This window comes from Dromiciops gliroides, chromosome 4 (genome assembly GCF_019393635.1).
Source record: "Dromiciops gliroides isolate mDroGli1 chromosome 4, mDroGli1.pri, whole genome shotgun sequence".
NCBI classification, from domain to species: Eukaryota; Metazoa; Chordata; class Mammalia; order Microbiotheria; family Microbiotheriidae; genus Dromiciops; species Dromiciops gliroides.
In genome coordinates this window covers 235421948-235448171 of record NC_057864.1, presented here as the reverse complement: position 1 = coordinate 235448171, position 26224 = coordinate 235421948, and the positions used below count along the sequence as shown (strand labels likewise).

The 26224-nt window shown below is 38.8% G+C and overlaps 1 protein-coding gene across 1 annotated transcript in view; it reads left to right on the top strand.

Annotated features, from left to right (window-relative positions):
• MYH10 (myosin heavy chain 10) overlaps window positions 1-24774 on the top strand; it is a 157070-nt gene extending 132296 nt beyond the window's left edge. The window contains 25 exon segments of the mRNA XM_044000022.1: window positions 2654-2866; window positions 4326-4497; window positions 7443-7649; window positions 8064-8168; window positions 9109-9261; window positions 9695-9943; window positions 10088-10300; window positions 12550-12574; window positions 12577-12630; window positions 12633-12661; window positions 12664-12696; window positions 12698-12767; window positions 12916-12959; window positions 12961-13024; window positions 13027-13076; window positions 13720-13788; window positions 13790-13849; window positions 15128-15250; window positions 16178-16299; window positions 16400-16520; window positions 16522-16551; window positions 16553-16611; window positions 18793-18901; window positions 20781-20953; window positions 23158-24774. Of these exon segments, the coding sequence (XP_043855957.1) occupies window positions 2654-2866; window positions 4326-4497; window positions 7443-7649; window positions 8064-8168; window positions 9109-9261; window positions 9695-9943; window positions 10088-10300; window positions 12550-12574; window positions 12577-12630; window positions 12633-12661; window positions 12664-12696; window positions 12698-12767; window positions 12916-12959; window positions 12961-13024; window positions 13027-13076; window positions 13720-13788; window positions 13790-13849; window positions 15128-15250; window positions 16178-16299; window positions 16400-16520; window positions 16522-16551; window positions 16553-16611; window positions 18793-18901; window positions 20781-20953; window positions 23158-23302 (2692 nt within the window). The 3' untranslated portion in view covers window positions 23303-24774.
• Window positions 24775-26224: the final 1450 nt, after the last annotated feature.

Below are 26224 nucleotides of genomic sequence, written 5' to 3'. Positions count from 1 at the left end.
CCCCATTTATTATAATGTTATCTTTTTAGAATGCAGATATAATTAATATATAGTCTTAAGAATCTATAGTCATTTCAACATGATTAAATTTACAACCAAAGGGTCTTTTAGGATAAGTTATACCAGTATTTGGCCACATGGCAAGACTCTTGGTTACAGAAAATTCTCTACAAGAATTAATTTTACACAGAAAAACTACTGGATAAAGGCATCATATCAAATTTGCAGATGACACAAAGAACTATCACACTAGGTAATAGAGTCAGAATTCAAAAAGATTTTAAGGTACTTAAAACATTGGGATGTATATTGTGAAATCATGAAATTGAGTTAGGGATAAACAGTCTGACAGGTTCAAAATGACGACAAGTGAAAAATCATGATTGCAGTTCATAGATAGAAATTCATCTGAATAATTTCTAGGTGTTTTAGTGGACTGCAGACTTGGTATGAGTCAGTTTTGTAATATGATAGTCAAGAAATGGTAATACAAACTTGGATTGCAATCAGAAAGGCACGACTCCTTTATTATTTATATGCTGATTATTATTTAATATTTATATGCTGATCTTCATATGCCCCTGCCCTGATACTACAGTTCTTTCAATCATGTTTAGAACAGAGCTAAAACTTTTTTCACTCCTGACCCCTCTTTGCCCAAGAAATTTTTACATGACCCCAGGTATCTACATATATAAATTAGATATACATAACCTCTTATTTGCCAAATTTTTTGCAAACCCCACATTCATTTATATGACCACATATAAATGGGGGCGTGGAACACAGACTTAAGAAGCTAAGCTTTAGAACACCAAGAGGAAGGGCCACCAGAATGTCTTACGAGATCATTTGGAGGAATTAGTGATATTGAGACGACTCAGAGGTAAGATACTTTCAAGTATTTGAAGGAAACATTAGAATTATTCTGTTTTGACCCAGTGGCCAGAACAATGGATAGAATGTTCAAAGAAGCAAACTTAGGTGTGATGTCAAGAAAATCTTCCTAACAAGTAACTCAACTTCCGAACTCAACTAACCAGTAGTTAAAGTGGGCTACCTCACGATACTGTGGGGGATTCCTTGATTGGAAGTCTTCAGCTAAGTCTGAATGGACCAGTTATCAAGTGTATTGTAATGAGACTTCTTTCTCAAGTATTGATGAACTAGATGGCCAACCCTTCAACTTGGATCCTGTGATTCTCTGGCCTCTTATCCGTGTTACTTACTTTGTAGCAGGATTAGATTCTGTTATACAGAGAGGAATGCTCAACCCTTTTCTTTTTGTTCTCACATCAAAAAGCAATTTTCCTTATCCTTCTCCATCTCAAAGATTCCAATTATTTCCATGGCGGGGGGGAGCAGGTAAATTTCAAACTCTCAACTTAGAGATTTCTGGCTTCAACCAATCCTTAAATGTCAAGAATATATAATTCTCTAACTCTCTTGCCATTCTCATTCTGGTTACCTTCAAAGCTCTGGACATGCTCCAGATTAATGTTTTTTTTTTTAATTCTGAGGCCCAACACTGAACCTGATAGTCCTATTGTCAGTTGTTATTCTGGAGTATCACCTCCCTGTTCCTGGAAACTAGGCCCCTCTTCATGGAACCCAGGATGAGCTCATGCTGAGTGGAACTGCCAGGTCTTTTTCACACTGCTGTCTAACCATGCTTCTTCCATCTTGTACCTGCCATTTATCTTTTTAACACAAGTGTAAGATTTTATAATTATTTCTATTGAGTTACACATTATTAGATTCAGCCCAGTGCTCTACCGATTTATCTGGGTCGAGGTAACTGTCCTTCCCAGCTTTTTGTTATCTGCAGATTTGATATACATACCATCTGTGCCTTTATCCAAATAAATGATAAAAATGTTAACAGGAGAATGCCTGTCAAAATGAGACAGAACCATTGAGAACTATTCTTCCAATTCAAACATTCATCCTATTCTGATTCTAGGTAATTGTGATCTTTCCCCTATCTCTTCATCTTTTCCACAAGAATAGCAGGAAATCAAATTATTTATACTAACTATCATATTTCAGATATCACTTGTAGTAACTCATATCTGTCCGTTCTTTTAACTTGAGGATATAGCCAGGTGACTTGAATTACTAAAGCAAGTTCAAGTAATCAACAGATGTCTAGATAACTGAAGGCCCCAATCACTACTATATCTTTTCTCTGGGCCAGCCTTCTCATCCATTTCCTAATCTTTTCTTTCTATCCATGTGGTCTGTATCATATTTAAATGACATGTACCTGTGCTGTTGTGTTTTCTTATGTTGATTAAAAATGCATATTCTATTGCCTGAATACATGGCATTTAATACTGATAGAAAGTAGTTCATACATATAGTACAATGCAGTGTGCAACTGATCTCAGATTTAAAAAAAAAAAGGCGTTAGATGGATGGTCATGTATTGGTCACTGGGAGTTGACTGAATGCCTACCAACAGTATATTATGAATGACTGACATTGGGACTGTTCAGGTCCCCAGTTCCCTGCCATCATTGTTGTGGCTCTTACCACCTGAGGAAAGAATGAATGGGCAACTGAGGTACTACTGGGTTCTTCAGTGATGGGTATCCTTTATATATATGTGTGTGTGGTGTCTGATTTCCTTTTATACCTGGATTTTTAACAGAGGGGATGATGAAACACTTCACAAGAACAATGCACTGAAAGTTGTCCGAGAACTACAAGCTCAGATTGCTGAGCTCCAGGAGGATCTAGAGTCAGAAAAGGTCTCCCGAAACAAAGCAGAGAAGCAAAAAAGAGACTTGAGTGAAGAGCTGGAAGCCCTGAAAACAGAACTTGAAGATACTTTGGATACTACTGCAGCTCAGCAGGAGTTAAGGTGACACCCGTTTATATCCAAGAAACATAGAAGGATTATAGATGTTATATGTTATAGATATGTCTAATGAATATTTATTTCCATAATTATACCTCTTGTGTATGTAAGTCTATTCTTAGGTAATATTCATGTTGCCCCTTTATCTTGTAATTTCTTTCTTTTTTTCTTTTTTTTGTGAGGCAGTTGGGATTAAGTGACTTGCCCAGGGTCACACAGCTAGTAAGTGTTAAGTATCTGAGGCTGGATTTGAACTCAGGTCCTCCTGAATCCAGGGCCAGTGCTCTATCCACTTCGCTACCTAGCTGCCCCTATCTCATAATTTCTTAATTGCATTCCTTTTCCTTTCCTCATTAATGACCGTAAATCCCTTGCTCTAATCATTGATCAGTTATAGCAAGTGGTTGGTTAAGAATACTTTGACAAATGTGAGGAAGAGGTCTAGAAGTAGGGAAAGGAGCCACTTAAAATCTTTTCCTGGGCCTCTGTTAAATTGAAAGGTAGTTTACTTTAGCTCACTGTCACATGATATGCCCAAGAGTCCCTAGTCCTGGCATTGCCATGTACAATATGTTTGAGTGGGGATAACTGTTTCACTTTTCCGGATCTCACTTCCCAGGTTTTTCTTCAATCATCCTGCTGGTTATTTCTTAAGGCACACAAGTATTCCATCGTATCATATACCACAGTGTGTCTGGCCATTCCCTAATTTATGGGCATCCCCTCAGTTTCCAATTCTTTGCCACTACAAAAAGAGCTGCTAGAAATATTTTTGTGCCCATAGGTCCTTTTCCCTCTTCTTTGATATCTTTGAACTACAGACCAAGTAGTGGTATTACTGGATCAAAGGATATGCACAGTTTTATAGTCTTTTGGACATAGTTCCAAATTGTTTTTCAGGATGGTTGAACCAGTTCACAACTCCCCCAGAAGTGTTCCTATTTTTCAATATCCCAGCATTTATCATTTTCCTTTTTTGTCTTGTTAACTAATTTGATGGGTATGAGGTAGTACCTCAGGGTTGTTTTAGTTTGCTTTTATCTGATCAATGGCATGTTTTCAAATTATTATAGATAGCTTTGATTTCTTCATCTGAAAACTGCATGTCCATGTCCTTTGATCGTTTATCAATTAGAGGGTGGCTCTTATTTTTATAAATTTAGCTGAGTTCCCTATATATTTGAAAATTAATGCCTTTATCAGAGAAACTTGGTGGTCTTTAGTTTTCCAAGGTCACCATGATTTCGAACCCAGGTTTCTTAATTGCCACTATATCACACTGGTTCTTCTCATATGATACCAGATGAACTCCTCACCTTTCTATTATAGCTTATTACAAGAATATCTTGTATCTGAGGAACTAAAATTTCTATAGAAGGGTATGTATTTATTTGTACTACCAATTCTTCAATGTATGTAGGAAAATAATTCTGGTTTTCTGTTAAAAATTGCTTTTCTGTAGGACAAAACGTGAGCAGGAAGTAGCTGAACTGAAGAAGGCTATTGAAGAAGAAACTAAGAACCATGAAGCTCAAATCCAGGACATAAGGCAGAGACATGCTAGTGCCCTGGAAGAACTCTCTGAACAACTTGAACAGGGCGAAAAGGGTAAATGAAAATGGCAGTCATTTATAGTGTCTCAAAACCAATTCCCAAACTAGAATTTCTCATTGTTCTACATTAATTTTCTTTTTTAAAATAAAATCTTATTGATTCTTTCATTTTTTTACATCACTAAAATTCTTGTATACCTCCTCCCCCCTCCCAGTGAATTTTGCAGTTCTTTTAAAAACTTATCCTTTGACTTATCTATTGGTGAATGGTTTTTGGGTTTTAAGTGTTTCATGGATATTGGATACAAATTTCTTTCTTTTTTTCCCCCTGGGGCAATGAGGGTGTACACAGCAATATTGTTCTTTTTTTTTTTTTTTTTGTGGGGCAAAGAAGGCTAAGTGGCTTGCCCAGGGGTCACACAGCTAGTATGGGTCAAGTGTCAAAGGCCGGGATTGAACTCAGGTCCTCCTGATCCAGGACCAGTGCTTTATCCACTGCACCACCTTGCTGCCCCCAGATACCAAATATCTGTTTAAAATTTGATATAAGGAAATTATTCCAATTTAGCCACTTCCCGCTTAGACTTAATGCATAATTTTGTTTGTGCAGAAATTTATCTTTATAATTGCCTCTGTCTTTTGTTTGGTTTAAGAATACATTGCTTATAAAACAAAACAAAACAAAATAAAAAAATCTTTAGAGGCAGCTAGGTGGCCGAAGATGGATAAAGCACCAGCCTTGGATTCAGGAGGACCTGAACTCAAATGCAGCCTCAGACACTTGCCACTTACTAGCTATGTGTGACCCTGGGCAAGTCACTAACCCTCACTTGCCCTGCAAAAAGACAAAAAACAAAATAAAGATACATTGCTTCTGCCATAACTGTAAGAACTGTAAGAAGCATATGATTTGCTTCTCTTTTTTTCTTTATGGTATTTAATATTGAGGTCATGAATATGTTTTGAATTTATTAGGTAAAATGGCATAAGGTATTGACTTAAGCCTAATTTTGCCAAATTTCCCATCTACTTCTGTAAAGTAGGGAGTTTTTTCCTAGGTAATTCATGTTTTTTATTTCATCTCAGATTCAGAAAAAGGCTTTGACAATTAACTAATGCTAACTTATGCTAAAAACTATAAACATGGGCATTTTTACAAAAGTATCTAAAACCAAATACAAATATTATGCAATAGAGATACATTAGATACTTTCCCAATAAATACAAGAGTAAAACAAAGATGCCCAGTCTCCCCAATGTTATTTAATATAATTCTAAAAGTGCTAGCAATGGCAATAAGAATGTAGAAGAAAATATAGGTAAAAATATAGGCAAATAGAAGGTAAAACTGTCTCTTTGCTGATGACAAATCTATCAAAGCATGGTCCTGGCAACAATCTGAGATAGCTTTCTGAGGACTAGACTCATTAAGACTAAAGAAACTAGTCCCATAGGGTGTTGAATTCTTTATCTATGGCAAACCATTAAACAACTGCCCTTCAGTCTCTCTAAGGCCCCCTTCTTCAGGAATGATAGGTAAAATAAGTCCATTACTTTGGGGGGGGTTTTTTGTTTGTTTGCTTTTTGGTTTTTGGTTTTTTTTTGGTGAGGCAATTGGGGTTAAGTGACTTACCCAGCGTCACACAGCTAGTAGTGTTAAGTGTCCCCTAGCCGCCCTGAGTCACTTCCTGCATCCAGGGCCCTCTGTTCTTCTGTATTTCTTGGACCATCCAGTATGAGCAGGCCATTCAGGCAGCATGTTTGCCAGAAATCCATTTTATAAGTCCTTTATTAAGTCTTTATTTTATAAGAAAGGATAGCATGGGGGGCAGCTGGTGGCACAGTGGATAGAGCACTAGCCCTAGAGTCAGGAGGACCTGAGTTCAAATCTGGCCTCAGACACTTGACACTTACTAGCTTTGTGACCCTGGGCAAGTCACTTAACCCCACATTACCTCCACCAAAAAAAAAAAGCATAGTTAGCATGGATACTAACATTGGTAATTATAGGGGGGTTTTGCATGTCACTGTTATACTTTAATTACATCGTATTCTTTTAACTCTGCTTTCTTCATTTGTATTACTTACCTGTTACCCCTTGTTTGATAATAATGTTTCCTTTTAGCCACAGCACTAAAAAGGTAGGTACCAATCTAGTTCCCCAATTTTTTTAATGCTATGATCTTTAAAATTAGAGTTGTGTCCATTTTGAGTATTATGATGTGTTAGTCTAACCCTAAGATGTTGTTACTGTGTCTATTTAATAGTCTTTCTTGATCCTCAATATTCTACTCCCATAACTCATAGCAGGACACCTCAGTGGTACTGTCCTGAGTTAGTTTGTACCAGAATAGAATTCATTATCTCTTTATCCCACTCCCATTGCCACTTATTAAAATTGCCTCCATGTCATTAATTTAAATGTCTTCCAATTATCCCTGTGAAATTGTTTGCTTTTTCATGACAGGGACCAAGTCTCATGCTTATTTTGTTTGCTCCACAATGTTTTAGCATCACTCAACATAATAAAAGAAGCAATACTATTTAAAATAAAGAAACTCTTATGAAAGCCTTTGGGAGAATATTTAATGGGCTTCTTGGAGATCTCTGATCTACCAAATATAATCTTGTAACATTTTCTAGTCCTAGCCTAGTTTCTGTGTATGTATGGACTACGTGTATGTGTGTGTGTGTGTCTCTAGTCAGTATACATTTTTTAAAAATAAAAGTATTTTATTATTTTCCAGTTACATGTAGAGATAGCTTTTAGCATTTTTTTACATAAGATTTCCAATTTCAAATTTTTCTCCTCCCCCCCCCCCAACAGCAGGCAATTGAATTTCATTTTTAAGCACCTGCTATGTGCTATGTACTATTCTAGGCTCTGAGGTAGATATTGTCACATGTAGAATACCTACCTGTTCAAAGTCTTCCTGGTAAAAGTATCATGTTCTTTATGAAGTGCTATAAAACTAAAAGCATTTATGAAATAATTTCTATTCATGTGGGCTCTTTCTGTCCAATAGTTCAAAGTAAACCTTGAGAAAAACAAGCAAGGTCTAGAGACTGATAACAAGGAGTTGGCCTGTGAAGTGAAAGTACTACAGCAAGTCAAAGCAGAATCTGAACACAAGAGAAAGAAACTAGATGCTCAGGTACAGGAACTACATGCCAAGGTCACAGAAGGAGACAGGCTGCGGGTAGAACTTGCTGAAAAAGCAAATAAACTCCAGGTAAATTAGAGAACCTTCATTCTTTAAACCCAAATCAGTGAAACACTAGCATTTCCTATTCTTTAACCAATGTGAAAGTGCTCTATTGATATGCTATTCATTTGAGGAAGAAACGTGAAGACTGTCACTCGAATATTTTGACACTTGAAAGGTGTTTCCTGTTTATACTTTCTTCCTCTAGGAGATGAAATTCCTATTCTTAAGTTGGTATTAATAATGCTTACCAACATGGTTCTTGACTCTAATTTCATTATCAATACTTCTGATGATTGCAGAGCAGAGTCCCTCCATTCCTCTGTAATAGTTTCATAAATCTTGCATGCAGAATCCAGTATATTGTGACTACAGTAAATTTTTGTCATTTTTAACCTGCTTACTGTTGTGCTGAATCGGGACTTTTATTCCTATATACAGAATGAGTTGGATAACGTCTCAACCCTCCTGGAAGAAGCAGAGAAAAAGGGCATTAAATTTGCCAAGGATGCAGCCAGTCTTGAGTCACAGCTACAAGATACACAGGTGCATTTGTGGGAACAAAAATCTCCTTATAAAATTTCTCCTCTCAAGTTTTAGTACATATATGGATTACACACTAGTCCTTGATTGAATTGCATCTGCCTAAAAGTTAAAGGCAGCTTAATACCTCTTATTTTGTATCATACTTGTCTTTTGCTTTGTATAGGCTGTACACTCTTGATAATTCATAGAATGTCAGAATAGGTAACCCAGAACACTGGATAATTACCAGAGTATCTGCTTATCTCTGTCTCTCTTACATGCACACTTTCATGCACACAGGTCCTTCAGTCTGTGATGCTGGTGGTCGTAGAAGGCAGTTGTTTAATTCCTTTTTTTTTTTTTTTTTTTTTTAGTGAGGCAATTGGGGTTAAGTGACTTGCCCAGAGTCACACAGCTAGTGAGTGTTAAGTGTCTGAGGCTGGATTCGAACTCAGGTACTCCTGACTCCAGGGCCAGTGCTCTATCCTCTGCGCCACCTAGCTGCCCCCAGTTGTTTAATTCCAAAGGAATGTCCTTGGTAGCTGAGATTATAGTTTCTTTTATGGACCCTTTTTGCCAAGAACTGTGATTTTTTTGTGATAAAAACATCAGAAAGTCACTTTCTTTTCTTTGAAATTTAGATTAATCAGTAATTTACATTACCCATATTGTATAGTCTTGAGTAACACTGTAGCATTTTAGAAATTAAGAAGTGGTTTGTAGAGAGTTTTCAATATGGGTAAAAATGAAGTGGAGGGTTATTAGGCAAAAAGGTAGAGACAGGCCTTGTTAATTTCTCACATGTTGTTTGGGACTCTATTTTAAATCTGTCACACTTTCTGTAGGTCTCAGTTTGAGACAGAGTATGTGATTCACTATAAATTTGTATAATAGTTTTCTAAACTTAAATAGTTTCACGGTGGATGCTTGTCGTAACTTCATATTGACTTTTCTAACATAGGAGCTGCTTCAAGAAGAGACGCGCCAAAAGTTGAACCTCAGCAGTCGGATCAGGCAGTTAGAGGAGGAGAAGAACAACCTTCAGGAGCAGCAGGAGGAGGAGGAAGAGGCCAGGAAGAGCCTGGAAAAACAAGTGTTAGTCTTGCATTCTCAGGTGTGCCGTGCTTTTCTCTTTGTTGTTATTGGCCTCGCTGTGTAACACTTAAGCCAGTCATAGCATGAGGAAGCTGAATTATTTCAGTTCCATTTGGAGACAGTTAATTAGGTTGTGCTAAATTAAGAATTAAGTACTCTTTTTTGACCTAGATAATTCTGGTACAATGCTGGAAGTGTTTTTAGATGAAGACATAATAAACTATACACTGTGTAAGATCTTGTTTTAGTTAAAATTTGACTACCCACTTTATTCCCCAAAATAAATTTTTTACTATTACCATTGAAATTTTGCTTGCAGATGGTTTATAATGCAGTTAAACAAATACAAACATTTTAAATTTAAATCTTACCTCATGGACTCTTCACCTTTATGATACTAGGATCCTTCAGCATCTTTAATAATGCCACCTCTTTTTACTTATAAAATCTAGTTGGCTGATACTAAGAAAAAGGTTGATGATGACTTGGGAACAATTGAAAACTTGGAAGAAAACAAGAAGAAGCTGCTCAAAGATATGGAGGCATTGAGCCAGCGCTTAGAGGAAAAGGCACTGGCATACGACAAGCTCGAGAAGACCAAGACGCGTCTGCAGCAGGAGCTCGATGACTTAATGGTAGATCTGGATCATCAACGCCAGATTGTCTCCAACTTAGAGAAAAAGCAGAAGAAATTTGATCAAGTAGGCAATTTGTTGTGTCTCTAAACTTGAGGTCCAATAGAAAGGATCTCATAATTCATTTGTCACTCTATTACTTGTATAATAGTTGACATGATATAGGAGGATGCTTTAGGATTAACCTTTTCGTTGTATTGATATGTGCAGCTCCTGGCAGAAGAAAAGAATGTTTCTGCTCGATATGCAGAAGAGAGAGATCGGGCTGAAGCAGAGGCAAGAGAGAAAGAGACCAAAGCCTTATCCTTGGCCCGAGCCCTGGAAGAAGCATTAGAAGCAAAGGAGGAATTTGAGAGGCAGAATAAGCAGCTCCGCACTGATATGGAAGACTTAATGAGCTCAAAGGATGATGTAGGGAAAAATGTAAGTTTCCATTTCTAAAATGATGGCACTATTTGGGGTGCAGTTTTGTTGTTTCACCAAAGATCTCTCCTTCCCCACTGATAAAAAAAGGAAAACAGAACCCCTGTTTATATAGTTAAACAGCAAACTCCTGCCCTGACCGTGTCCATATATGTAGGAACCATACCGTCTATCTTCTGACAGAGTTAATGGATATAATTATATAGCTACAGATATATTGTTATTGATATATTATCTTGAATCTGTCAATATTACAGGTAGCACATTTCACTTATGTTATTATTATTTTATTTATAACATTCATGTTATTATTGCTAATTTTCTCACTTCACTCTATATCATTTCATACAAGTCTTCCCAGACTTCTCTAGAAGCATTCCTTTCATCATTTCTTACAGCACAGTAGTATTTCTCCACATTCATATACCATTACTTGTTCAGCCATTCCCCAGTTGATGGCCTCCCCTCAGTTTCCAATTCTTTGCCACTGCAAGAGCTGCTATATTTTTGTACACTTTGTACATGTACATTGTCCTTTTCTTTAAAGGTATAGACCTATTAGTGGCAAAGACTCTGCACGGTTTAATTTTTTTGAGGAATATAGTTCCATGTTCCTTTCAGAATGACTGAACCATTTCAGTTTGGCCAACAGTGCATTAATATACATGTTTTCCCATAGGCCCCTCAGTCTTTTTTGGTCAACTTTGCCAATTTGTTGTGTGTGAGGTAGAACTCCAGGTTTTTTCAGTACACATACTTCTAATTATTAGTGATTTAAAGCACTTTATATTGTTATTGTAATTTGGATTTCTTCCTCTGGAAAACTGTCTGATCCTGTCTTTTGACTATGTAATAATTGGAAAATAACTTAGTCTTAAAATTTTGAATCCATTCCGTATATATCTTAGGAATGAGACTTTTATCAAGAAATTTTCCATCCATTTACCTGCTTCTCTTATATTCACTTTAGCTGCATTAGCTTTGTGCAGAAACTTTTAAAGTTTTATGTAATCAGAATTATCCATTTTACCTTCTTTAATCCTATCTTCCTAAGTCTGATTATGAAACTTTCTCCTCTTCATAGTTATAACTAGTAATTCATTTATATTGTCAAACTTTGTGTCTAAGTCATGTACACATTTGATGTTTATATTGGTATATGATAAGATAAGATTTTGATCTGTACCTCATTTCTACTGGAGCATTTTCCAGTTTTCTCAGCAGTTTTTGTCAAATAGTGAGTTCTTACCCCAGTACCTGGGATAATTTGTTTTACCAAACATTAAGCTACTGTGCTCATTTGCTTCTGTATATTGTGTACCTAGTGTGTCCCACTGATCAACTAACCTTCATTCAGAGGCCTCCTACCTTTCCAGTCTTACTCTTCATTCAGTCATACTCTTCATTCCAGTGACGTGGGACTTCTGACTATTCCATGAACAAGATTCCCTGGACATTTTCTCTGGTTTTCCCCATGCCTGGAACATTCCTCATCACTGCCTTCTGACTTTCCTGGCTTCCTTTAAGTCTCGATGATAATCTCATCTTATAGGAAGCCTTTCCCAACCCCTCTTAACTCTAGTACTATCCCTCTATTCTTTCCTGTTTATCCTACATATGGCTTGTTTGTGCATATCTTTGTATCCCCAGCACTTAGCATAGTTGCTGGCACATGTTTATTGTCTGACTACTGAGAGTATTCTAAATAGAAGTGACATCCTTTCTTGACTTTCTCCAAATATTATCTACATCCCAACAAGAAACTCTTTAAACCAAAATTTGTAAATACTACTAAATACTACCCCCAACCTAAGGTAGATAATTGTCATGACAACTTTTTAAAAATCAGCCATAACAAAGCATATTAGTAAGAAGCAACTAGTTGGCAGCCTATGGAGAGATCAAAAACCAAGCAAGATGCTTGTCTTAAATTAGGCTTTGCATCTGTTTTGCCTGGGATTTGCAGATCTGGTAAAGTAAAAGAGAGCAGGATAGACCAACTGTGACTTATTTTTTATGAAATGTCCGATTTTAGGGCTGTCAGTTGTTTTATATGTAACTGTAAAGAGACATTACAAAACAAAAATATATGACTTCAAAAGACAATATGTCAACAGAAGATAATTTGAGAAAAATGTGAAATAAACTTAGGAAGGTAGACGGGAGCTAGGTTCTGAAGTTATCTTTTTATTGACTCAGAGGACCTCCTTCTAGCTCTAAATCTGATTCTGTGACCTCTGATGGCATAGGTCCACGAACTTGAAAAATCCAAACGGCCTTGGAACAGCAAGTTGAGGAAATGAAGACACAGTTGGAGGAGCTAGAAGATGAACTCAGGCTACAGAAGATGCTAAACTCCGTTTCTGGAAGTCAACATGCAAGCCATGAAGGCCCAGTTTTGAAAGAGATTTGCAGGCCAGAGATGAACAGAATGAAGAGAAGAAGAGGCTACTGATTAAACAGGTAGGCCATAGAAACCCCCTCATACCTGTGGATCCGCATAATAATTCCATTCCCATTCCATCTACTCAGCTTATGAGAAGCATTATGAAATACGAGAGGAACCCGCCTCCTCCTCTCTGTGTATATTAACCAAGTCTAAACCCATGTCAGAGTGCGTGAGCTCGAGGCGGAATTGGAGGATGAGCGTAAACAGAGGGGCTCTTGCAGTTGCTTCCAAAAAGAAAATGGAAATGGACCTGAAGGACCTCGAGGCACAAATAGAGACTGCAATAAGGCGAGGGACGAAGTGATCAAACAGCTTCGAAAACTCCAGGTGCGTTGAAGGCAGGCCCTCCCCTCCCCCCAATGACTCGCTTTGGTAGAGCATCGCTCTTTCCAGGTGCAGCCAGCATGGCGGGCCATCAGTCCAGGTTTGGGCCCAGCTCTTTATGGCCCTGAGCAATTCTCTCCACTTCCTTGGCCTCAGTTTCCTCATATCTAAAATAGAGATAATAGCACCTACTTCACCGCGTTGTTGTAAGAATTAAATGAGACAGTATACATAAGAACTTTGCAGACCTTTAAAGTTTATGGAAGTGTTAGTTGACTCTTATTTTAAACTGCCCATGCGATATAATGTCCTCATGACTGCCCATGTGAAGATAGAGATCAGGCAAGTTTACTTAGTACAAAACAAGTTTCATACCAGTTTAAGTATGAATTCTTGCCACCCCCTGCATAATGGGCTTATCCCAGTTGAAGGTACAGCAAACCACTGGGAACAAAGCTATCAGGCTTCTGGGTTCCCCTGCCATTTCCTCAGGCCTTTGGTGACATTATTCTGGTGAAAATGTATTTAATAATCTATAAAGGAACATTTTAATCTTTGCACCTTTATTACTACTTCATGGATTTTCTCATGCTATTCATTTTAAACCACCAAATTGCTTCCCAAAATATTTTTCTTAAAAAAACAGGCACAAATGAAAGATTACCAGCGGAGAATAGAAGAAGCTCGGCAGTCCCGGGATGAGATCTTTGCTCAGGTCCAAGGAAAAATGAAAAAAATTGAAAAGTCTTGAAGCAGAAATACTTCAACTACAAGAGGTCAGATGCAACCCTGAGAAATAGTTTTTTTCAAACAAAAGCATCTTGTTTCCGTTGAATTAATAATCCCCATCATCATTGAAGTACAGTATTGATCTAAATATAGGCTATACTCTTCTCCAGAATTTGACTCATATAAAACCTGGGTTTCTGTTACCTGAAGAAACCCCACTATGCAGAGTGGGATATTCCAAGCGTGATTATTTATAATTTCTCTAGCATCTTTCTTAAATATTTGTTACAAGTTAAACATTATCTGACTATTAAATTGATGATGATAGTTATTAGTTGTGCTCTCTAGGGATTTGAGTGTTAGATGCTTGCAACTGAGTCATAATTGCTGTGAGAGCCATGCTATATATTGCCTTATAGATATATTTGCTATTGCAATTTTCATATTATATAGATTTAAGAGGTTTTTGTTTCTTCAGTTTGACAACATAAAGGAAGACTACATACATTTTATTGTGAAAATAACGGTAGGCTTGACCCTCCCTTTGAATTGTGTGATCATTTCAGAGGGTCATTTTCAGACAGATTTCAGGAATGGGTTTTTGCCTGTGGTATGTTTTGGTAATGCATATGAATAGAAGTATAAGGTCTTCTGAGGGCCAAACTCTGTTAATTGGGTTTCTTATTTGAAGAAAAATTTAGCAAAGCTAGAACTCTGTCTAAAAATATTTCAGTCTGATCCAAAAAAGGGGAAAAGGAATTGGAAATTAAGGGAATGGCCCATCAATTGAGGATTGGCCAAACAAATTGTGGTATATGATGGTGATGGAATACACAATGATGAAGCAAGATGCTTTTAGAAAAACCTGGAAAGACACAAACTGATGCAAAGTGATGAAATGAGCAGAATCAGGGAGAACACTGTACAGTTATAAGCAACTGCAAATGACATTAGGTCATTGTATTGCTGAGAATAGCTGTCATTCTACTAGCACTTTGAATGTACTTATGATGAAAATGCTATCCACCTCCAGAGAAAGAATTGATGGGAGTCTTGAATGCAGACCAAAGCGTACTAATTTTCACTTTTGTGTGTTTTGTTTCATTTGGTTTTTTGGCATGATTGCAAATGTATATAACATAACCTATGTCAATTTGCTTACTCTTTCAGGGAGGAGAGAAAGGAGGGAAGGGAAGGAGGGAGAGAATTTGGAACTCAAATTTTTTTAAATGAACATTCAAAAATCGTTTTTTACACATAATTGTGGGAAATACCACCCCAAAAATAAGTAATAAATGGAAGTATCTCAATATGAACAATTTTAGGAACTTGCTTCTTCTGAAAGAGCCCGTCGACATGCTGAACAAGAGAGAGATGAACTTGCTGATGAGATAGCCAACAGTGGCTTCTGGGAAGGTGAGTAAAATATATTTCCCCTAACAGGAAAGGTTTGGGAACTAATGACAAACCCACAGCTGTCTTAATTTGGTTAGTCCAGTTAGTATATTTGTCTTTCTTAGATAAGTCTTTTGAGGTAACAGGAGCACCATGATTTGTGTTTTGATTTTAGATTGATAGTACATTTATGCATGAAAACCACTGGATTAGGTAGGAGTCAAGTTACTAGTCTTACTCTGCCTCTAACTAGCTCTGTGACTCCAGGACAGTCATTAATATGCTAAATATATCATTCTTACATTTGATTGTGCCTGGCACATGGTCATTAAGTAAATGTTGGTTGATTTGATTAGAATCTGCATTATACACTAACTTCAAAATTCAGCTACTATTTTTTTAATCTGTAAAATTTGGTTCTTAAGATTGGTAACCAAAGTACTTAGAAATTGTCCCTGTGGATTAATTTTCCATAAAGGAGCCTTTTCAAACTCCTTTAGGGTCCAGGCTGATTTACTTAAAGGTCTTAAATCACTTCTCTTCATAGAATGACCCTTTAACTGATTTATCTTCTCCTCCCCATCACTTTTATTTAATTCAACTCTCTGTTTTAAAAATAACACTGAAAATAGAACCATAGAACTAAAAAAAATTTATATTATTATCTCTCCTCCCACTGACCTCCCCTAATAAAACAATTTTAACAAACCGTAATCCAGAAAACAAACAAACAAACAAACCCTTATATTCTGTCTTATTCTGGACTGCTCTATCAGCTCTTTAGTAGTAGTTGAGTGGTATGAATCATCTTTGGTCCTCTGTTTTTTTCTATAATGTTTCAAAATGTAATATAATGTTCTTCAAAGGCTAGAGGGGACCTTAGATCGTCTGTTCCAACCCTCCTCCTTACAGAGTTCTGTCGGTTTGGCTTCGCTGTCACTGTGTGATGCACTCCCTCCATCTCTCCTTTTGCCTCTCAGATCCTCTTACTGGATGAGAAACGGCGCCTGGAGGCTCGTATTGCACAGCTGGAGGAGGAACTGGAGGAATAGCAGAGTAATATGGAGCTCCTCACTGACCGGTTCCGTAAGGCCACCTGCAGGTAAACTGGTTACCAAAGATTGCTGTCAAGGTATTGGCTTCACTTTCTAAGCAAATGGCTTCTGATGTAACATGTGGTGGCCTCTCTTCCCCCTCTGCAGGGTAGACACCCTCAATTCTGAGCTGGCTGGAGAGCGAAGTGCTGCCCAGAAAAGTGAAAGTGCCCGTCAGCAGCTAGAGAGACAAAGCAAAGAACTAAAGGCCAAGCTGCAGGAGCTGGAGGGGTTCCGTGAAGTCCAAATTCAAGGCCACCCATCTCTGCTTTGGAAGCAAAGATTGGGCAAATGGAGGAACAGCTTGAACAAGAAGCCAAGTAAGTTTGAGTCTATGCTTAAATGTAACTTCACTTTCCCACCAACTCATTGTGATAAGGAGTCACAGTCAAAATCTAAGCCAAATTGATTATAGGGGTGGTTTTCTGGGTCCATGTTTTTTCCTCTAAACTTTTCAAAGATTAAAGTTGAAGGGATTCAGTCAGTCCTTTCCACCTCATCCCCCACCCTGTTTACTAATTATAACTGAGGCTTAGAGAGGTAATTGGTTTAATCAAGGCCAAATAATACTGGAGGCAGGGCTCTTCTCAACAGTGCAGTGATCCAAAACAGTTTCAAAGAACTCATGATAGAAAATGGTCTCAACAGCCAGAAAAGAGAACTGTGAATTATGAATTCAGGGGTTATGTCTCAAAAAGCACAGGGAAAACCCAGTGTAAGCCTTAAAAACCATATAAAGATGTTGTCCTTATTTCCACATGTTATTCCACTAAACAAAATAAATTGGAATTAACATGACTTTTACTACATCATGGAATTTGAGAGTGGAAACCTCAAGGCTCACCTAAAAGCAAGAATCCCTTCTACAGTATATGGTACAACCTTGGACATCAGTGAAAGTGGGCCATTTCCTGGGCAACTCATTTTAGCTTGTACACAGTTCTTAGCGCTAAGAAGCTTTTTCTTACCTTAAGCCTAAAATTGCCTATTTGCAATTTTACCTTAGTTGAGGGCAAGCAGAGAATTTCGTGTACTTGAAGTTAGCTTATATCTGCCCTAAGTCTTTTCATCTCCAGGTTAACAAGCCCTGCCTTCTTCTTCAGTCAAGGCTCCCATGGCATTAGAGAGCCCTCACCATTCTTGGCTGCCCTCTTCTGGATGTTTTCAGGTCATCAAATAGCTTCCTAAAATTGGGGTGGCACAGAAATGTTTCTTAAGTACTCCAAACACAGCACGATTCTCACCCCACCAAGTCCCAGACATGTTCTTTTAACGTACCCTAAGGTTGCATTAGCAATTTACTAAAAACCCCATGATTTTCAGACAAACTGCTGTCTAGACCTTCCTTGTCACATATTGGTGAGGTTGATTTTTGTTTGCAACTTGAAATTGGACAGGGATAAATGTGATGTTATTGGATCTTGTGTGTGCTCAGCACCGTGCTAAGCACTCTGCGAGTATTTCTTTTCATCCTCACAACAGTCCTGGGAGGAGGTGGGTGCTATTATTGTCCCATTTAGCAGCTGAGGAAACTTGGGCAGATGGAGGTGAAAGAGACTTGCTTTGGCAAGGAATGTGACTTATACCAGGATTCAAGCCAGGTCTCTGTCCTTGTGTCCACTCTGCGGTGCTTAATGAGATTCATGAGAAGTACATTTACCAGTTTTTTCTGTATAACTCTGGTGATTAGGAAGGACCAAAAAAGACCAAATAGATGTTCTCTAAGAACCTGTTTTACATTTGAGATCTGTTTCCTTCATTTGTGAGAGGTTCCTCTGGGCTGTATGTATCTAGACGTAGATCTAGGTTGAAGGAATATTTTTTTTTAATTAATAAAGCATTTTATTTTTTTTCCCGTTACATGTAAAGATAGTTCTCAACTTTTGTTTATACAAGCTCTCCAATTTAAGATTTTTTCTCCCTCCCTCCCCCCTCCCCTAGACAGCAGGCAATCTGATATAGGTTTATATATATACACACATACATAATAACATTAAACATATTTCTGCATCAGTCATGTTAAAAGAGAAAAATCAGAGCAATGACGACAAACCTCAAAATAGATAAACATCAGCACCAAAAACAAAAGAAGTAATATGGTTCATTCAGCATCTGTACTCCACAGTTCTTTTTTTTCCTGGATTTGGAGATCCTCTTCCATCACGAGTCCCTGGAACTCTCTGTACCATTGCATTGGTGAGAAGAATCTAGTCCATCACAGTAGATCAACACACAATGTTGATGATACTGTGTACAATGTTCTTCTGGTTCTGCTCATCTCACTCATCATCAGCCCACACAAGACCCTCCAGGTTTCTCTGAACTTCTCCTGCTCATTGTTTCTTATAGCACAATAGTATTCCATTGTATCCATATACCACAATTTGTCCAGCCATTTCCCAATTGATGGGCATCCTAGGTTGAGGGAATATTAAAAAAGAAAACCCTTCCTCAGAAATCCTATTTCTAGAATTTCAGTGTGGACACATGTCATTTTATAGGGAACGAGCAGCAGCCAACAAGCTTGTTCGCCGTACAGAGAAGAAGCTAAAAGAGATTTTCATGCAGGTAGAAGATGAACGTCGGCATGCAGATCAGTACAAAGAGCAGGTAAGTTAAGGAAACATTCGTGGTGAGAGAGAAAAGTGTTTTCGAAGCTGTTCCCTAGATGGATGGCTACTAGGAGCTCACAACCCTAAAGGGGGGAGTCAACATGTAAGTGACTTTGTACAAACATCTCTACAGGAGGAAGATAGTAAGCTAAAGGGCTGGGAAAGCTTTCTGGTAGAAAGTAGAACTTAAGACGATACTCAAAGGAAGCCAGAGAAGCTATAAATCACAGGCAGAGGGGACAGCTAATGAAAACACTGAGCAGTTGAGGTAGATTATTGTGTTTTGTGACACTCGGTCACAGAGTACATCGAATTGGGAGCAAGGTGTAAGAAGTGTTAGAGAGGAAGGGGCCGGGTTATGAAGGGCTTTAAAAGCCAGACAGAGGATTTGATATTTGATTCTGGAAGCAATAGGGAGCCACTGGGAATGATTGAATAGGTGGGTGCTATGGCCGTGCCTGCATTTTAGGAAAATCAATTCGACAGCTGAGTGGAACAAGTGAAACCAGCAACTACTGTGACCATCTGGGCATGAGAGGATGAGGGCCTGAACTAGGGTGGTGGGAGTGTTAGAGGAAAGGAGGAGCCTATACCAGAGATGTCAGGAAGGTAGACACAGCAGGCCTTGGCAGCTGATTGGATGTGGGTGAGGAGGGATCTGGGCATGGAGGGGAATCAAGAGAGAAGGAAGCCTTGAGGGTTTTTAGGGTTGTGAGCTCCTTGAGAAATTTGTTATCCCCAGAGCCAGGATGACTCTAAGAGGAAAGTTGGGAAGAGGAGAGAGAGGATTTGGGGGAAATAAAGAGTTATCTGTGTTGGACCAATAAGACATTTCTCCACAGTTCTTCAATTTATTAATTAAGCCATTAATCACAGTATCATTGTGCTTTGAAGGAGAAATCATAAGAATTCAAAAGAAGCTTAAGGTGTTCTGAAACTTAAGAGGGCAACTAGAAAAGTATTTAACTTTAGAAAGGTGATGACCACAATAATGTAAAGGAAAACAAGACCAAGTCAACAAATACAGTGCCCAGTCTTGACTGGAGAACTGATAATGAAACAATCACACTTCCCTTATCTAAGAAGAAAGGCAAGGTACAATCTGTCAGACATGGTCAATGGATTTCATTTGTTCTGCTTACCTGAGCTTCTTTCTTATAAGAATGATATTAAAAAGCATCAATAAAGATGTAGTGATTATAAATATGCTCCTACCTCAGGATTTCTAAACTTGAAGATACCAAATGGGTTCTTTACCCTCACACCAAAAGTTTCATTTCTTTTGGTTTTTTTGTTTTTGTGGGGGGTTTTTTGCAGGGCAGTGGGGGTTAAGTGACTTGCCCAGGGTCACACAGCTAGTAAGTGTCAAGTGTCTGAGGCCGGATTTGAACTCAGGTCCTCCTGAATCCAGGGCTGGTGCTTTATTCACTGCGCACCTAGCTGCCTCCAAGTTTCCATTTCTTAAAACCATTAATGCTATGAATTCTTACAGTCTTATGTAAACTAGCTCTCCCCTACCTGGTGGTTCTTTGATGACAGTAACTCATAATAATTTATAGCCAGTCTAACCTGATTGGTGCCTCATAGCAACCTGAGTACTGGTCTACTTACTTTTGCCTCTTGTTCTTCTTTCTCCTGAAAGCAAAATGCTATAAAGACATCTTTGTAGTCTCCTAGCCTGAGTCCCCAAGGTGTGGATGTCGTGGGGGTTGTTAGGCAGATTGTACTTTGTGTGTGCCCTACTCACTTAATCCCTCTCCCTTTACAATTCAGGTTCAGAATGAGACTGAATGTGAGCAATGATCACTTTTCCACTCCTCCCACTCAGATTTAGTGATTTTCCTGTTTAACCACTTGTGATGGATTTTCTTTATCAGATGGAAAAGGCCAATGCCAGAATGAAGCAGCTCAAACGTCAGCTGGAAGAAGCTGAAGAAGAGGCCACTCGTGCCAATGCCTCAAGGCGCAAACTCCAGCGTGAACTAGATGATGCCATTGAAGCCAACGAAGGCCTGAGCCGGGAAGTCAGCACTCTGAAAAACAGACTGAGGTCATGCTCATAGACAATTTTGGATTTTAGCAGAGATCCCAGTCAGGTGGCTCTTCTCAAAGGAGGCTAAATGTTGGTAGCTGCCATCTTGTGATGGGAATGCACAGACAGCTTCTGAAAGCTCTGGCTTTTAAGGTTTAGGAGAATGTAAGGGGAAAGGGGGCAGCAAGGCAGCATAGTGCATAACACACTGGCCTGGATTCAGGAGGACCTGAGTTCAAATCCGGGCTCAGACCCTTGACACTTACTAGCTATGTGACCCTGGGCAAGTCACTTAACACTCATTGTCCTGCCAAAAAAGAAAGAAAGAAAGAAAGAAAGAAAATGTATGGGGAACACAAATCAGAGCCTCTGTGGAGACTAGACTTAATATACTCCTAGAAAGAGTTTATAATAATAGGTTGTCAGAGCAGCAAGTGGAGGCTGTGGGCCAATGGTTATTATTGGTATGATGCTCTTCAGTCTAGGTATTGCCAGGGAGGCTTTTACAAAGGAATTACTTACCTCTGTTTGTGTTTCATCCATCAACCAAAGATGCAAGTGAGAAATTGGCAACATCTGTCCAGAGAGCCTCATTTGGCCTGACTTTATTACATGTGAGACCATTACAGTTGAAATGTCCGATCTCTATTTAGGCTTTCTTTCCAAGGACCCTTATGGTCTTTTTAAGCAGGATTCGATACAACAGATTTCTGCAAATTTGGATAATCCCTTGTTTTAATAATGATAAACCTTGTTTACATGGCACTTTATGGTTATAAATCCCTGTTACCTAATTTGATTTACTGCAACCTGCCATTATGAGATAAGCAGGGACACAGCCAGTAAGAGACCCTGAAATGAAGCTTTTGATGTTTCAGTTAAAATCAACCTTTCTTCACTCTCCTAATCATCATTAGTTGGACAACCCCATTTCAACTTGTTAAGTCATGTCTAACTTTCCATGACACCATTTTGGGTTTCTTGGCAGAGACCCTGGAGTGATCTGCCATTTTCTTTTCAGCTCATTTTACAATGGGGAACTGAGGCAAAGAGGGTAAGGACTTGCCCAGGGTCAGACAGCTAGTAAGTGTCTGGGGCTAGATTTGTATTTAAGAAGAAAGTCTTCCTGACTTTAGGCCTGGCACGCAGTCCACTGTGCATCCAAAACTGCCCTTATATAGACATGAGGAAACATGATGGCAAAAGGCTAGTAGGAATTTAATAAAGATATTTTTTTGTTTGTTTTTGTTTGGGGTTTTTTTTGCGGGGCAGTGGGGGTTAAGTGACTTGCCCAGGGTCACACAGCTAGTAAGTGTCAAGTGTCTGAGGCCAAATTTGAACTCAGGTCCTCCTGAATCCAGGGCCAGTGCTTTATCCACTGCGCCACCTAGCCGCCCCCCTTAATAAAGATTTTAAAGTAATTTGTATTTTACTGATTACAGTATCTATCCATACTTGGGAGTAAAAATACATACATATTTATACTAATACATAGTACATAATAAAACACAAAAGGTGAATTGGTTGATTTTTTTTTTTAAACCAAATATCACTCAGTGTTTTGTGGAAAATTAGACTGATGATACTTAGTGCATTTGTGGACTCGATGGGCTCTGCTGCCCCCTGAGGTCTCTGTGTCAGGCTGCCTTGTGTAAGCTATGACAAATAACGTAACATGAGGGCAGGGAGCCAGGAATGTCGTCTGAGACCTAGAGACTCAGACTTGACTGTCATTTGTCCAAGTTATGGCCAGTCACCTCTGTCTTCATAGTGAATTTTGTATGCCATGGGGGAGAAAGGGCACGACTTAGTAAGCAACAGCTTACGTGCTTATTCAAAAGTAACTCTTTGCTGTACAAGTTATCCATCCATAGCCAACTTTATAGACTATTTGTCCTGTTCCTGTCTCTGCTCCCCCATCCCACCCCAAAAAAAAAAAACAATAAGCCAATACCACTTTTTGTAGTTAGGGTTATACCTTCATGTGACATTAATTTATTTGTTCCTTGTTTTCCCAGGATGTGGACCCAGCATAAGTTCTTCTAGGTCATTTACTTTGAGACCGTTTTCTATTAATTTGCTAGAATGATCCTGTGTGTGTGTGTGTGTGAGAGAGAGAGAGAGAGAGAGAGAGATAGTGCCCCGAGGACATAAGAAAAGCAGAGGTCCCAACCTTAGCATGTTCCAGGTCCTACTAATGGCTCTTTCTGTTCCCCACCCAGGAGGGGAGGCCCAATCACCTTCTCTTCCAGTCGATCCAGCAGGCGCCAGCTACATATCGAGGGAGCGTCCCTTGAACTCTCAGATGACGACACAGAGAGCAAAACCAGTGATGTCAACGAGATGCCATCTGCACCAGTGGAGTAGAGAGAGAGGGCCGGAAGCCAGCTGCGATACTGTGGGGTGAAACCAGGAGCCCTGACCACCAGTCTGCCTTGTGGCCACTAATCAGCAGAGGATATGGGCAAATTATAAGGTTTTTCACTGAAAGGTCAACTGTGTCTTAAGGCTCTCTAGCCTCCCCCATAATATACCCTGCTTCAAGTATAGGTACAAATGCTCTTTTTTTATATATATTTACATATATGTTAACAGGATTATCTGTTCAATGCATCTATTTTCCAAATATTCTTTGGAAGGCCATTTCGTAAAATGCTGTCTGAAGAGATTTTTTTTTTTTTTAAGGAAACCTCAGACCCTTCATTCCCAGATACTTTTCTTGGGGCAGACCCATGGTTGTTATTATGCATGCTTTCTGTTGTACAGACAGTTAATGTAGCTTCTCCCATGTTCATGTGGTCCCTGGCTTCTCAGCTGGATCAAGTCCCTTAGAATATTGTGAAGACCAAACTGCGCCTTTCCTGTATCTTTCCTTTGATTCTCATATTGTGATCAACACTCTCTCAGTGAGCAAACTGTGAAAAGGGCTTTGGAAGTACTGAAAGGACCAGAATGGGGTAGGGGTTAACTTGCAACAGCCCCTGAGGGATGGACGCCTTGACTCTGTCCCTGTGGACTTTTCTCAGTCAGATCTGGTGTAGGCAGAAGGACAATTAAAACTGTGCAGCTGAGTTTCCAAGTAGAAATTAACTTATTTACTGCCGGACGAGACTCCAGAACCCTGTGTCTGTCAGTGCTTCCCGCTCCTTAGGAGGAAGCAGCCTCTGCACTCCAGAGCAGAGACTGTGAAAGGCCCTGCAGCTTCCGGGCTAACCTTGAATTCCAGCCATGGCTTCTGAGCCCAAAAGGGGAACATTGGTTTTTCACGTCTGAGGCTTGTTCCAAGTTTGTCAGTGGTCTAGAGGCTCAGCATTGAATACCTGTTTTCCTGAATGTTAACATGCCAGTGAATATGAATCCTTTCCTTTCCCTTCTCCCTTTTAAACAGTGTTACAGTAAATATTTAGCATTCTCTTTTGGTTAATAGTTAAATAATTTGACATTACAGAAAGTGCCTTAGACACTACAGTACTAAGACAATGTTAAATATATTATTTACCTATATAACAATTTAATGTATTAATTTTTGACTGCGTTTCATATCATGTACCTCTCTAGTGAAAGTGGTATGATGAATATTCAGTGATGATGAATCAGTGTTAATTAGAAATCTTTGATCTTCTGCAATGGGCTTGAGAACATGACTCATTTTGGGTTTAAAGCTTTAACATCGGTTATGAAGGTTTTGTCATGTGGGTATGGAATCTCTTATTTCATCCCATCCCCTTTAGGAATCATATTGGCTGCTGACCACCAGGCACTTGACTGCAAACATCTTTTCTTGTATCCCCATATTTCTAGACAATGATTTTTGTAAGACAATAAATTTATTATAGATATTTATGCCTGCTCTGTTTACTTGAAGGAAAAAGCATCGTTGAGAATAAACAGACCTCAATAAACGAGAATGATCATATGAACATAAAATCTGCTTTCTCACCTTCTGTTCTGCAGCTTAACATTCATGGTAAAAGTCATCCCAGTTCTTCACCAAAATGCATTCGTCTTAGTTGTTAGACATGAAGAGACATCATTCTTTCTCCGTGTTTTATTATATAGACCCCCCCCCCCCCGTGTTCCCTTTTCCAGCAAATGATTCTTATGCTATGGTAAGCTGATTAATAGCTCCTATTTATATGGCAAAGAGCTCAACTTTTATCTCCATCTTTTAGATGAGGAGATGGAGACTCTGCAGAGCAGAATAACTTGCATCCTCCACCCAGACAGATAATGGTGCAACCCAGATTCAAACTCAGGTGTCTTGATATTCCTATTCTAGGCTTCTTTCCATCACATGACTTTTTTTTTAAATTCAGAATGTTCTATGCTAATCTCCGAATTCCCCAAAACTTCCACCTGAGGTTCTAGGAAAGTAGAGAGGGAAAGGAGTCCTTGAAGTCTGGCCATGGCATAGATCTGGAAGAAATGGGCATCAGTAGCAGAATTCTATGCAGAGGAGTAGCACTGCTACTTGGTCCAGGAACACAAGAAGACTCAAGCTAGTTTTCTCTCAGTGGCTTCTTGGCCAACGCAATTTGGGGATAAGAATGGGGTGAGGAACAACAAAGGAAAATAGGGTATTGGCTTATATGCATGAAATCCTTAATCATTACTCTAATATGATTGGGTTTATGCAGTTACATCATACATTGGGAAGTTAGTGCTTTGGTTAATTAATAGCTTTTGAGCTATCAATGGAAAGATAAGGATGCTTTGGTTAATTTTAAGAACAATGGCCAGAATCAAGCATTCTCTTGTGCTTAATATTTGAGCAATTTGCCTTAGGTAATACAGTACTTAAGATGATAAATAGTCTGCAATAGACTTGAAAACATGACTTAGATTTTGGATCTCTGGCCTTCTTTTCTAGCCCTAGCTAATCTCATTTGGATAGTTAAGCAAAGCCCACCATCCCAAACTGTTAGACTTATGTTCTGATTATTTTTTAATTTATTTTTTAAAATTAAAAAGCATTTATTCCCCCCACCTCTAGGCCCATTAGAAAAAGAAAGAGAGGGGCAGCTAGGTGGTGAAGTGGATAGAGCACCAGGCCTGGAGTCAGGAGGACCTGAGTTCAAATCCTGCCTCAGACACTTAACACTTACTAGCTGTGGAACCCTCAATTGCCTTACCAAAAAGAAAGAAAGAAAGGGGAGTGTCACTTTACCCTCATTGCCCCGGGGTGGGGGATGCCTTGTAACAAATATTCATAGTCAAGCAAAACAAGTCACCTCATTTCTAGACTTCAGGTAATCTGGTACATCCTGGCCTACAGGAATATGGTAAGTA